This window comes from Myodes glareolus, chromosome 2, assembly GCF_982192425.1.
Source record: "Myodes glareolus chromosome 2, mMyoGla1.1, whole genome shotgun sequence".
Lineage (NCBI taxonomy): Eukaryota > Metazoa > Chordata > Mammalia > Rodentia > Cricetidae > Myodes > Myodes glareolus.
This window is the reverse complement of record NC_142027.1, coordinates 93,240,629-93,254,783: the sequence shown is the minus strand read 5'-3', so window position 1 is coordinate 93,254,783 and position 14,155 is coordinate 93,240,629. Positions and strand designations below refer to the sequence as shown.

The following is a 14,155-nucleotide window of genomic DNA, read 5'->3' as shown; positions in this document are numbered from 1 at the left end:
TCCCACAGCATTTCCACTTTTATGTCTAATCAAAAAGAAAAGTTTCACATCATTTTGAGTGCGGTAACCCAGACCCAGAAAGACAATTATTACATGTACTCACTCATAAGTGGTTTTCAAACATAAATCAAAGAAAACCAGCATACAAATCACAATCCCAGAGAACCTAGACAACAATGAAGGCCCTAAGAGAGACATACATAGATCTAATCTACATGGGAAGTAGAAAAAGACAAGATCTCCTGAGTAAATTGGGAGCATGGGGACCTTGGGAGAAGGTTGAAGGGGAGGGGAGAGGCAGGGAGGGGAGCAGAGAAAAATGTAGAGCTCAATAAAAATCAATAAAAATGATTTTTACCAAAGAAGGAAAGTTTTAACTTAAACATAGTAAAATTACAGTGTTTAAAATACATACATACACACATACATATATACATATATATATTTATATAGATAGGAGAAAAAAGAGTCATACAGTCATAGATTAAAAATATATTTTAAAAATAATAAAGTGAAACTTTCAAAAAGAAAATAAATCAATACAAAGAAAATAAGCCACATGAAGATGGAAAACACAGAGAGTATGGATACCATGTGTCATGCTTAACTGCTGAGAAAGGAACAAAAGTTACTAAGAGATATTTGATTATAAATGCTGCTGCATTAAACCAACCTATATATTTAAAAAATGTCTCGACTTCAAACAAGTCAAAAATATGCTACTTTGGAAAAGAGGATATGCTTTTGTTTCCACAGGAAATGAGAGGCTCTGGATTCATTCTGGGTTAAGTGATTGAGGAAGAGCCCCCTAAAAATCCTGACTATAGACACAGGAAAATAAACCTAAAGTAACTATAGGACATTGACATATATTTTACCTGCTCAAAGAAAAAACAACAACAACAAAAACTACCTTTGACTGGCTTTGTACAATGTACAGTTTATATTTGTATTAATACAGATGTGTTTGTTACCTTTAAAAGTTTATATGTTTTTAAAGTAAAGGGACCAGACACCAATGAAAATGATGGCCCAGGTGATCCAACATCCAGAACAGCTTCCTGGCTGCTGACTGAGATGGGTCAACCTCACAGAATACTCCAGTCAAGACTTAACAATTATCCTGATTTTCTCAGGGTCCTTCAAAGATGACCAGTGCCCACCAATCAACAGGAAGTACTCTAGACAACTACGCCCAAATTCCCAAAATATTGTCATGAATGTTTGCTTTCATTTAAGGGTGTTGGTTACAAATTGTTATTGATCATAGTCAATCTCTTTCTAAAAGAAGAAAGGATGCTATGATATAGAAATGACAGGATAAAAGGGTAGATTATTGAATCTACTTTTAACCACAAAAACAACTACTAGTCTTAAATATTTTATATTGTTATGGATTTTTGTATATTGATACAATTTCAAGGTTATTTTTGTTATATTGAATATATGTTTCTACTCTTGTTTAAGATATTTGTCTACTGATGTAAATTTAAAGTTATTTTTATTAAAACCTACTGTGCCTACGTTTCTACTCTTGTTTTAGGTATTCTACCTATATAGCTTGTTTCTAGTCCTTGAAAGTTATTATTACAAACCATTTAGGGTGATATAGAAATTCTGGTTAGTAGTTAGTCACCTATTACAATCAAACTTGTAATCATGTTAGGTATGTTTTCAGGATCAAACTGAGATATATTTTAGATACACATGTGGTCTTTAAGCACTTCAGAGGTCTACAGAATATGACATATAAGATGTTTTAATAACATAAGTTTCTTTTTTATGACAGTGAGACAGGTCTGCTTCTGGCAGCACCAACTTGGGTCCTCCAGCTTCCCCAAGTGTGTGCGTGTGTGTGTGTGTGTGTGTGTGTGTGTGTGTGTGTGTGTGTGTGTGGCTTTTGTAAGAGGAGATAGCATCTACTTATTTGAGAACACCACAGGCAGATTTAACCCCCAAGGACTTTATTGTTTTCTCCATTTTCAAAGAAAAGTATCTTTAGAACCCTAGATCTGCCTCTGGGTTAGACCCTTGATCTGCTAGTCAAGATGTGGCAGGTAAGGCTTTCCATTTTGATTCTCTGAGGGATGAACCCCACACCCACCCTAGACACTTATTCCCATGTCCCACCAACACCCTTGGCGAATCATAGTGTAGTCTGGACATTTTCGCAGGAGGAAGACGAGGAGTGGTGAACACCAGGGGCCCTTCCTGCTGACTTTGGCTGTGGGGTGGAGGGACGAATGCTGAGATTTCTAGCTGAGTCCAGGAGAGGTTGAGGTGTTGGGGGGTCCCCCAGGCTTGCAAAGACAGGGTTCATCTGAGGTCAGAGTGTCATGTTTCCCTTTTCCTGAGGTTTGAGGCTCAACTTGGTTAGGCATTGCCTCCGAGATCAGTTCTAGCCAGTTGTAAAACATCCACTTTCAGATGCCACAGGACGCCCAGGTGCTCTGAAGGCTCTTCCTGCTAGAGGAGCTGCAGCTGGACTGTGAGCCGCAAGGCTTGGTTTGCTGGTCCTGGCTGGCCCTGAGCCCCTGCTACACTCACCACCTCCAGCTGGTATTTCCCCGGTCTTGGTCTCCCACGGCCAACCTGCAGGGAGCTGAAGCCGTCCAGGTGACTCATTCGGAAGAAACCTTGGTTGTTGCCTCTGGCAATAACATAATGGATCTGGCCTACCAGACTCTCAAGAGCTGGTCGAAATTCTAAGATGTGCTTGTCTTGGCCCAGGTGTGAGAGGCTCAGGCTCAAGGTCAAGGGGACGTCCGCGTCAAGGGTAGCCAGGTCAACCTAGGGGGAGGGACCAAGTGAACTGTCAGAGACTGTGTAAACCAGGATGCAAGTAGGTAGAGGACTAAGCTTGGTTCCTGGTTTCTTCATCTAGCAATCTATGAACAAGGCCAAGATCAGCTAAGACTGAGGACCTAACAGCAAAGGCCAAATCTGGTTCTTTGATGGAAAAAAAAAACCAAAAACAAACAAACAAACAAAAAACCAAAAAAACAGGAGGAGAAAGATTCAGGAGATGGCTCAGGTGGTAAAGTGCTTGCTGTCAAGCGTGAAGATCTGAGTTTAGATCTCCAGCACCCATGTAGAAAGCTGGGTGTGGTGGTGCATGCCCACAGTCACACTGCTTAGGGAGGGGAGAGGAGGATCCCAGGGGCTTGTGGGCCAGTGGTATAATCAAACGGTGAGCTCCAGGTTTAGTGAGAATCTGTCCCTCCCAAAATTAGTGGAGCTGGGGCCACGAGATGGCTCATCAGGTAAATGAGCTTGCTGTCAAACCTGAGGACCTAAGTTTGAGTCCCTAGACCCATATGGAAAAGGAGAGAGAATTAGTTCCTACCAGTTGTTCACTGACTTCTACATCCCTGTCTTGTGCATGAATGGATACACACACAATCACTACCACTTCTAAGTAAATACATTTAAAATTAAAAAAAAAAAGGTGGGGAGAAATTCTAAGACAGTGATGACCTCTTGTCTCCAGATGTGGTATTCTTGAGCACATGTACTCATGTGTGTCTCCCCCCACCCCATATATGAGATACACACACACACACACACACACACACACACACCAAAACCAAAACCAATAAGAAAAGCAACAGTTAGGGGAATCAAAGGTTTGCCTTGAAAACGCAGCAAACAGGTCAGGCAGGCAACATGCAGTTCCAGCACCCTAAGGGGGTTCCGAGGCAGCCTATGGGACTGGTGTTATAACTAAGGGCTTTTTTTTTTTCTGGCAAGAAAATCCTACATCTCTAAAAAGATGCCAGAATCTACGGAGATACAAACAGAATGTCCAGCTAGGACAGAAAGAGAGCAAGGAGAGGCCTCAGAAGAGCCTTCCGCTGGCTTCCATTGTACTTCCTGTATCTGGCTCTCTCTGAGAGGACCTTGTGTACAGATGACAAGCCCTTCTTTATTTGAGCTCTTCAGAAGTGCCTTCATGGTCCTGGCAGCAAGACAGAACCCTCAATAAGCCAATGAACCTGAATGGCAGGCCACCCCAGGCTGGGTGATGTATCTGATTCCACAAAGGGTTATCTGTGTTTACTTTTTCCCCCTGTGGGTTGTGCCGTGTTTGTTTCACCTCATTTACATGCCTGTGGAGTGGTCTGCCATTACTTTTGAGAGAAAGCTATTTCAGCCTTTCTGCCTCTGGTTCTGGGAAATCTTTCTGAGTATGCTCCTCAGAACAACAAATGCTTTTATTGACACCTCCTGGCAATCCGTGGTATTGCAAGCAAAGACAACGCAAACCTCCCTCTCTCTGTCCATCCCAGGATCCTCACCATTCTACTCTCCTTGAAAACCAAGGGCAGGCAGTGCAGCAATAAATAGCAGTAAATGTGGGATAGTTTCTACATGAAAAGTTTTTCTTAAACAAAGGAAATACCAACTGAAGAAAACAGAAGACAAAGTAACCCATAATCCATTCATATTAGTTAACTATATGGCGAAAGTCTCTCAGACCTAACATGCCCATTACACTCTGGCTTTATTTCTCTGTTACATGGCTCATTTTTCATATGTTATAAAGCATGCTATATTTTACTTAATGATTTCTTTTCCCTCATGAGGGCAGGGATTTTTTTCTCCCCATTTGGTTATTACAGATTGCTTAGGATCTGTCTAGAAGGAGCCTTAACTGTCACAACAATGAGGTAAAGTGACCAAAGGATATGCTCCCCAGAAAAGGCATGGGCTGAGAATGTATAGAGGATCCAGTCAGGCACCATGATATGAGGGAGAAGCTGAGACACATAGTCTAATGGTTACCTGATCTTCTCTTCCCCATTTTGAGACAGAGTCTCATGTAGCCTAGGCTAGTCTCAACCACACTAAAGAGCTGAGGATGTCTATTTTTATGAAGTGCTGGAGTTTGAATCCAGGACCTCATTCATACTAGGCAAATAATTTATCAGCTAAGCTACATTCCTAGAGCTAGTGTTCTCTCTTGAGGGATCACAGTCTCCTTCAGACACCCGCAGACTCTTTAATTGACCCTCCCAGTGTGGCCCCCATGGCACCTGATGATCTCCATGGGTGCTGCGCCTTGGTCGGTCCTGGGGGGAAAGACCATTGATCTTGCATTCATAGCAGGTTTCAGGTGAGAGTAACTCTTCCTCATCTGGGGTGGCCTGAGATCCAGAGCTGAATCCAGGACTGGAGATGCAGTGTCTGAGCCAGAGAGATGGTATGGGGGAAACTTTCAGAAACAGGCTGGTAGCACCTCCCTCACCATCTCCCATCATACCTCATTCTGAGCTATTGGGCACAGAAAAATATGCATGTGTGTGTGTTGGCATGATTGTGTATGTGCCTGCATGCACACCTACAGGAGGGATGTGTGTCCCTTGGTTTACCTGGGCATTGAAATGAACACAAGAATGGGATGATGAGCACGCAATAGAATAGAATAATGTATCAGTGTATATCTAGAACCATGTATGTTTGGGAGCCTACATGTATATATGGAAGATAGTGTGTACATACATACACCTGTGCCCACTGAGTGTATCTATATGAATCTATATGAGTGTGCTAATAATGTGAGTATAGAAACCCTTGTGCACAAGCACAGTCAACTCTCTGTATCCACAGGTTCTGCATCCTCATATTCAACTGGTTATCAAAGGACAGAAGATGTTTACTGTGTTGTGATCTTTTGTGTGGTTAGGCCTGTCTTAGTTAACTCCTTACTGAACTTTCAGAGACCTTTTCTTTGTTAATATCCCCTTAATAAAACAGTGCAACAGTGGCATATACTGTTTTATATTGTATCATGTGATATAAATTATGTAGAGATGATTATTTATTTTCAAGATAGGGTCTCATGTTACCCAGGCTAACCTCAAATTTGCTGTATAGCAGAGGATGACCTTAAATTCCTGGTCCTCTTGCTTGTACCTTCCAAGTGCTGGGGTTACAGGAACGTACCACCATGACTGGTGTACACAATGCTGAGGACTTTGGACGTACTAGGCAAGTATTCTGCCCACCGCGTGACATCCCCAGCCTGTGATGATTTAGAGTATATGGAGGAGAGTGTGTAGGTCCTGTGCAAATGCCGTGTCATGTTATATAGGGGACTAGAACATCCTTATATTTGGGGATCCATGAGATAGAGGTGATGTTATTGCACAGCAAGTTTTTGGTGTCGATGAATCGTTCTGTCCTTGAGGAAGGGTCCATGAGGCACAGGAAATAAACAACTCATAAGTTTCAAGAGGGACCTAAAATTTACTGGATGCACAAGACCCCCCCCCCCCAACTCCCATCACTGTTATATAAGTATCAAGGAAAGCTGAGGAGACTCCATCTTGTTAAGATGCCTGCAAATCTTGCAGTGAGTTCCAAGATTTCAGATTCCCTGAGTCATTACCCATGTAAGTTGGGCCTGCTTTCTCAGTCTCCCTCCCTCCCTCCCTCCCTCCCTCCCTCCCTCCCTCCCTCCCTCCCTCCCTCCCTCCCTCTCTTCTTTCCTTCTTTCTTTCCTTCCTTTCTTTCAAGATTTATTTATTTATGTATTTTATGTACATGGGTGTTTTGTCTGCATGTATGTCTGAACACTAGAAGAGGGAATCAGATCCCCTGGGACTACAGTTATAGATGGTTGTGAGCCACCATGTGAATGCTGGAATTAAAATCAGGACCCCTGTAAGAGCAGCCAGAGAATTTAACTGCTGAACCATCCCTCCAGTCTATGGGCTTTCATTGGTGTATCTGCCTTTGGGTCATCTATGTTTCTGTAGATAATCTCTTACCCACACGTCTCCAAGTATCCCATTGGTGAGTAGTAAACTCAGGGGCTTACCAAGTTGGAATTTAATGGTATCATTACTTTGATCTGTTGCTGGTTCCATATCTGAGGTAAGCAGACGTTTGTTCATGTCTCCCAGGAATTGTATCACATATGGGGGGTACAGGAAGCAATCTTCCATGAATATGAAGGGGGGATTTTATTTCTGTGTGTGGGGGTTCATATGTGTTTCTTCATGTGTACTAACTTGGATCATGGATAGCCTATAAATATCTCTAGGTAGTGAGCAAATACAAGCCTGAACAAAAAAATGGACTAATGACACAGACATGTACTCATGTATACTGGCATATGAATGGCTGGCTGTGCTTGTGCTTCCCTGTGTATGCATGTAGGCACCTACATGCACAGGCATATGGAGCTTTGTTAACGGATTCTGTGGGTATAAGAATCCAATGTTCATGATCAGGGCATGAAAAATGTGACCACTACACTCTTGCCCATCCCTCTTGAACCTCTTACCCTTGTCCAGCCCGGAAGTAGCCTTGGAGACAGCCACATAAGAAGCCACCAGGTGTGTTGGCACAACCATAGCTGCAGGGGTTGCCTTGCTCTGCACACTCATCCACATCCTGGCAGCCTCCAAGGTCCTGGTTGAAACTGAAACCAGAGGGGCAGACACAGTAGAAACTGCCAAGAGTATTGTAGCAAGAGGCATTGCCACAAGCTGTGGGTGACAGGGCACACTCATCTTCATCTGTAGGCAGAGAGAAAAGGAGGGACAGAATGGAAGAAACCTTGTATGCCTGGAACCTTCTACTTGAATACACACCACTCTATTCTGTAGCCATGGCAGACATTACTAATCAATCACAGTACTCTTTACTGTGTAAAGCCTCCAGTAGACTCATTAGGAGCTCTCAAACTATATTTGCCATGGATGGAGCTAGAAAACATCATTTTGAGTAAGGTAAACCAGACCAAGAAAGACAATTATCACATGTACTCACTCATAAGTGGTTTTTAAACATAAAGCAAAGAAAACCAGCCTACAAATCACAATCCCAGAGAACCTAGACAACAATGAGGACCCTAAGAGAGACATACATGAATCTAATCTACATGGGAAGTAGAAAAAGACAAGATCTCATGAGTAAATTGGGAGCGTGGGGACTATGGGAGAGGGTTGAAGGGGAGGGGAGAGGCAGGGAGGAGAGCAGAGAAAAATGTATAGTTCAATAAAATCAATAAAAAGACAAAACCCCAGAACTGTATTTGTCTTCCTCCACCCACCGTCTATTATACTCTTGGCTTCTACAGCACAAGCTTTCTCGTGTGGGGTCAGGTCATTCTGTGGTAGGGTCAAACACTGTAAGATACTGAGCAGTATCCTTAGGCTCTGCCTGTGATACTAGGAGCCCCTCATCCCCTACTTTCTGTATTCACAATAAACAATACTAATCAACTCCAGTACCTTTTACTGTGCAAGCCTCCAGTAAGCTTGCCAGAAGCCCTCAGACTGTTTTCCTCTATCCCTTCTCTATTATTCTCCCTCACAACTCCCATCCTCTGCTGCAAAGCTTGTGGGAGCTGTAAAAGTAAGAGCTGAGGAGATGTCACAGGTCTCAGGAGAGCAAGTGGACTCCACAAAGGTAGAGGGTAAAAGCTACATACACATATATGCCACTAACAAAAAGAGAGGTCATGGATTTGGGCGAAAACGAAAGGAGGGGTATATGGAAAGGGTTAGAGGGAGGAAAAGGTTGAAAGAAATAATATAATTCTATTATAATCTTAAAAAGAAAAGACAAAAAGACTATGGGAGAAATGTTGAAAGTGATAGAGATGAGGCTGTTGAAAGAAGAGCTTGGGGCAGCAAAAAAGGCAGAAAGTTGTGATACAGAAGGCACGCTCACTAATTCAAGAGCTTCTGAAATTTATGTGGCAAAGATGCAAAGATGACAGCATGTGTGTCTTGAGGTGCATTGCTGTACTCAGGGCAGACATGACTAATCGATCACATCATATTTCCCATTGCATCTACAGCAGGCATTGCCAAATCTTGCTGCTCTGCCTGTGGCAGACATTGCTAATCATTCACAGCATTCTTTCTGTTGCACACCTGGTAGACATTGCTAACCAACCCCAGTCTTTTGGTGCTGCACTTTTTCCAGGTAGTCAAGCCACCACTCTGTAACAAATGGATTTGAGCCCTATGCCATGTTTGGTCAGCAGACCAATGACATCCCAGTGGTCAACCTTTTAGGCTGGTCCATTTAATTTATAGATGGACTAGCTTGTCATAACAGCTGCAGGGGAAATGGTTCCTACTTGTCTGCGCTGGAAAGATCCTGGTGGGTGCTTGGCTTCCTCCCAGCCATTGCCACTCACCCACACACTGGGCCCACTGGGAATGCTGGGTGAAGCCTTGGGGACAGTCGCAACGGTAGCCCCCCAGCTCATTTAGGCAGCCAAACTGGCAGCGATGGGGTCTGTCACATTCATTTACATCTGGGACACAGAGAAAGAGATAAAGAAAGAGAGAAGATTGGTGGGTGGTTTTGGGGCTCATCCTCCAGACTGAGAACTCACTCCAACTCTACTTCACCTTCACAGCTGTGGCCAGAGCTGTCCAGCATGAAGCCTCTATTACACTCACAGTGGAAGCTGCCTGGGGTGTTCCGGCAGTGTCCATGGGCGCCACAGAGGCCAGGTTGGGCCAAGCACTCATCATTATCTATAGAGGACAGAGAATGGGCAGGGTTGCTTTGTGGTTAGAGGATAGACATGAAGGGCTGCCATGCTAGTGTTGACACTGCACAGTGTGGCTTCAGAGGAGTCACCCCCCCCCCACCCCGTGCTGGTTTCTTTTTCTGTGAAATGAGAAACGAATAGTTCCCAGCTCACAGAATCGCAGCCAGTGTTAGTGGTACTGAATGTAGAGTGTATTGCTTGAAATTCAAAGCTGTGCATCCTGGGGTTGCTGACTCCTCTAGTCTCCTCAGTTATCACAGAGAAAGTAGTTACTTGTTTGCATTGTAGCATGAGAATTCAGTGGATTTAACCATAATAGAGTTTAAGAAGCTCCAGCTCTGAGAGTCAGACATTACCTACACTGGGCTGAGGGTGTGGTTTAGTAGTAGCATGCTCTCCTGACATCCCCAACGCTGTTCTTAAAGAGTCAACAAACCCATATGCAGTCAGATGTGCTTGCACAGATCCATAATCTCAGTTACTTAGGATCCGGAGGCAGAAGGATCACAAATTAAAGGTCAGCTAGGTCAATTTAGAGAGACCCTGTCTCAAAACAAAAAGTAAAATGAAGGGCTGGGCAGCCAGCTCAGGCATTAAGTGTTTTCTGTGCATGCACGAGGACCTGAGTTCCGTGTTCAGAACCAGATGTGGGGTATGTCATCACCCACAGAGATGGTGGTCCCTGGAGGCTGGGAAGCCAGTTCATCCTAATTCCAGATCCGAATGACAGACACTCTCTCAAAAAATGAGGTAGGGGAGGAGCTGGAGAAATGGCTCAGTGGTTAAGAGTCATTCTGGCTGTTTTTACGGAGGACGCTGGTTCAATTTCCTAAGCCCACATGGTGGATAACAACAGTCTGTAACTCCAGTCCCAGGGATTCTCCACCTGTGGCCCCTGAAAGCACCACCTGTATGTGAAACACATACATATAGACAGGCAAAATAATCATACTAATGAAATAAAGATAAGTAAGACCTCAGACCAGGCAGTTGTGACACACGCCTTAAATCCCAGAACATGGGAGGCAGAAGAAGGCAGATCTTTGTGAGTTTGAGGCCAGCCTGGTCTACAGGGCAAGGGTTAGGACTACACAGAGAAACCCTGGATGTAGGGGGGAGGACCTTGGGCTTCCCACAGGGCAGGGTTCCCTGCCCTCTTTCAAGCAGGGAGGGTGAGGGAGGAGGGTGAGTGGGGGAGCAGGAGGGGATTGGGAGGAGGGGAGGAAGTGTAAATTTTTGAATGGAAAAATAAAAAAAAAATAAAAAAAGGAAGAAGAAAAAAAGTAAAGTCTCAAACAAAACAAAACCAACCCCCCAAAAAGTGTGTGTGTGCTGAAAAGATGGCTCAGTGAGTAAAACACTGTTAGGGGAGAGAAGAAAAAGTTGGGCATGGGTGGTAGTAGTGCCCAGCCAGTCTAGCCTGTTTGGTGAACAGGTCAGCAAGACACCGTTTATCTAAAAAAAAAAAAAAAAAAAAAAAAAAAAAAGAGGGGCACAGGTGAGATGGCTAAGTTGATAAAGGCGCTTGCTGCCAAGCCCAAGTGGCTGAGTTCCTGGAGCCCATGATGGAAGGTAAGGAACTGATGTCTGAAAGATGTCCTTTGACCTCCATACACACCATGGACACACAAACACACACCTGCGTGCAAAATAAAAGAAATGTTAAAAATAAATTGAGAATAGTTAAAAATAAATGTTAAAAAGAAAATGAGATAAAGAAGAGACACCTAAAGAAGAATCTTGCTCTGTCTCTTGTCTGTCTGTCTATCTGTCTGAACACCCCAACTCCTGGTCATGTGAGGCTGCAAGAAGGTGTCTAGCCCCAGTGCATTTATTATTTTTAAAAAATTGGTGTGTGTGTGTGTGTGTGTGTGTGTGTGTGTGTGCTTCATGTGTCTTGCTCAATCATTCCATTTTTTGGTGAGAGTTTCTCATTGAACTTGGAACCTATTGATTTGACTGGACTGACTGGCCAGCAAGGCCCTGAGATCCTACTTTCTCTACCTCCCAGAGATGTCTGGCTTTTAATGTGAGTGACGGGGATTTGAGCACAGGTCCTCATAACTTGAGCATCAGTTCCAGGCCCATTTGTTAATCAATCTTAGAGTCTATGAACATCAGGTGCTAGCAGGAGGGTTGGGGGCTGAGTACTCTCTTTGCTTGGGCTGGCAGTAGAGGGAGCTCTAGTTCCCTCAGGTCCAGAAGACAAGAAGAGGCCATAGCTCTGTGGCTTTGACTTCTGAACTACTTTCTCCAGAGTGGTTGTGTAAACTCCTGGAGTTTGTGGAATACCCCGGGAAATCTCAGTTAGAGAGACCCAGCAGGGATGGATCACTGGCAAGGGGAGAAGTCCTGGGCCTAGACCAGAGGGATTTCTGAGGGTAGGCGTCCCATCTCCCTTGGGTAATGAAAAAGGTTCTAGATGCCACCAAGATGCGAGTATCCAGGGACTGCATTCTAATTACCCCCATGTCTTCATGCCTGACACATGAGGCGTGTTTGACATTAATTTTGTATCACACACATGTGAAGGCTAGGGTTGTGAGGGTTGTGTTGGGGAGCGGGGTAGGAAGCAGATAACACAACTCACCGAAGCAAGCCTGGTGGTGCTGCATGAAGCCAGGAGGACAGCGGCAGGTGAAGGCGCCTATGGTGTTGACACAGACGAACTGGCAGTTGTGTTGCCTGGAGGTGCACTCGTCCAGGTCTGCAGCACAGGGGATCCAAAGGGTTCAGAGGGCAGGGATCAAGGGGTGCTCAAGGGTGGAGCTTAGCCGAAGGACTTGAAGGCTAAGGAGACAGTACTCAGAGGAGCTTGGGGAGAGCCCTGAGAAGACAGGCTTGAGGGTGTGCAGAGACATGGGGTGGGCTTAGAGGGTGGTTTGAGAGGAAGTTTCAGAGGCTGGGCCTGAAGGTACAGGGTTCAAGGATCAGCTTGAGTAAGGTGCTCAAGGCTGGGGTCATAAAGAACCAGCTAAGAGGGTAGGGCTCAGAGGGGGTTGAGGAAGGTAACTCAATGGTGGGTTGAGTGTATGTATAGAGTGGGGAGTAGGCTTGAGGGGCTGCTCATGGGCTAGGTTAGAGAGGTGATGGCTTAAGGACAGGGGTTCAGGGGATAACTGTGAATGGGTCTTATGGGTCCAGGCTTAGGTGTGGGGCCTGGGATCACTCTTGCCACTCCAAGCAGGGTGCTGTTGCCACTGGAAGGATGGCAAGAGAGATACCCTGGCTGCAGTAGGATCAACTCTATACAACCGAGAGCGTCTTGAGACCGATAGGGGACGGGGAGGACTGGGGGAGGGAAGGACATCACCTTTGCAGGTCCTGAGATTTTCCTCCATCAGGTAGCCACGGGGGCAAGCGCACAGGAAGGAGCCCTCTGTGTTTTTGCAGAGGAAGGCACATGGCTTTGGGTCATGGCTGCACTCGTCCACATCTAGGTGGGATGGCAGGGCATGAGGGGATCACATAGACATCGCTAGGGGTTGATGGGGGCCTCACAGGTTGGGACCCCTGCTCATACTCTGTTTATTGGAAATTGTGGAACCACCTAAGTTATTTAATTTTTATTATTAAATGTTATTTTTTTTACTTGTTTATTATCATGAGACAAGGTCTCACTGGGTAGCCCAGGCTCACCTGAAACTCACAGACATTCACCTGCTTCTGCCTCCTTAGTGCTGGGATTAAAGGTACAAAACACCATGCCTGTCCCTAAAAATTTGAATGACATTTACTTACTGTATGTGTATATGAGAAGGGCACACATATTTGGTGCATGTAGAGGCCAGAGGACAACTTGCAGGGGTTGGCTCTCGCCTCTATTATTTGGGTCCCAGGTTTTGAACTCAGGTGGGCAGGTTTGGTAGCAAGCATCTTTACCCACTAAGGCATCTCAATGGCCCTATTTTCTATTTTTATGCAGTGTTGGGGATCAAAGCTGGGTCTTTATGTTTGCACACGACAGGAAAGAGCTCCACGCTCCACCTACCTCTATGGATTCAGCAATAGAAAATATTTTGTGGGGGGGAGTGTCTGTACTGAACATTCAGATTATTTTCCTTCAATTTTCCCAAACAGTACACGTCACAGCTCTTACACTGCATTAGACTAATACACCAATGCTGAACTGACTCAGTGCCTTAACTCTATGTTACATTGTAATAAAGATGAGAAACCATATAAAATGATAATAAATATTTTAAAATGAAAAAATATTTTTGTGAATGTTTATGTGGATGTTTTACCTGTACATGTATATGTATGTACCTCCTGTGTGCCAGGTGCCTGGAAGGTCAGGAAAGAATGCTGGCTCTCCTTGAACTGGAGTTGCAGACAGTTGTGAGCTGACATATGGGTGCTGGGAAACAAGCAGCCGGTACCCTTAACCAGCTTAGCTATCCCTCCAGCCTCTATTTTATTTTAGAGACAGGGTTCCAATATGTAGCAGAGGCTAGCCTAGAACTTACAAAGCAGCCAAGGCTAGCCTTTAGCTCACCGTAAGCTCACTTCCTGCCTCAGCCTCCCATGAGCTAGAATTGCAAGTATGAACTCTGATGTCCCCCAAGATAGTTTAAACATTTTTAGGAATCAAATGTGGGAAAGAGGATTATGAAGAGGAGGTGGGGTTGT

At 44.6% G+C, this 14,155-nt stretch overlaps 1 protein-coding gene across 1 annotated transcript in view; it reads right to left on the bottom strand.

Annotated features, from left to right (window-relative positions):
• Window positions 1-454: 454 nt before the first annotated feature.
• Window positions 455-14,155, bottom strand: part of Fbn3 (fibrillin 3) — a 78,748-nt gene continuing 65,047 nt past the window's right edge. The window contains 7 exon segments of the mRNA XM_087898039.1: window positions 455-2,790; window positions 5,037-5,187; window positions 7,292-7,526; window positions 9,161-9,280; window positions 9,378-9,506; window positions 12,114-12,230; window positions 12,837-12,959. Of these exon segments, the coding sequence (XP_087754165.1) occupies window positions 2,467-2,790; window positions 5,037-5,187; window positions 7,292-7,526; window positions 9,161-9,280; window positions 9,378-9,506; window positions 12,114-12,230; window positions 12,837-12,959 (1,199 nt within the window). The 3' untranslated portion in view covers window positions 455-2,466.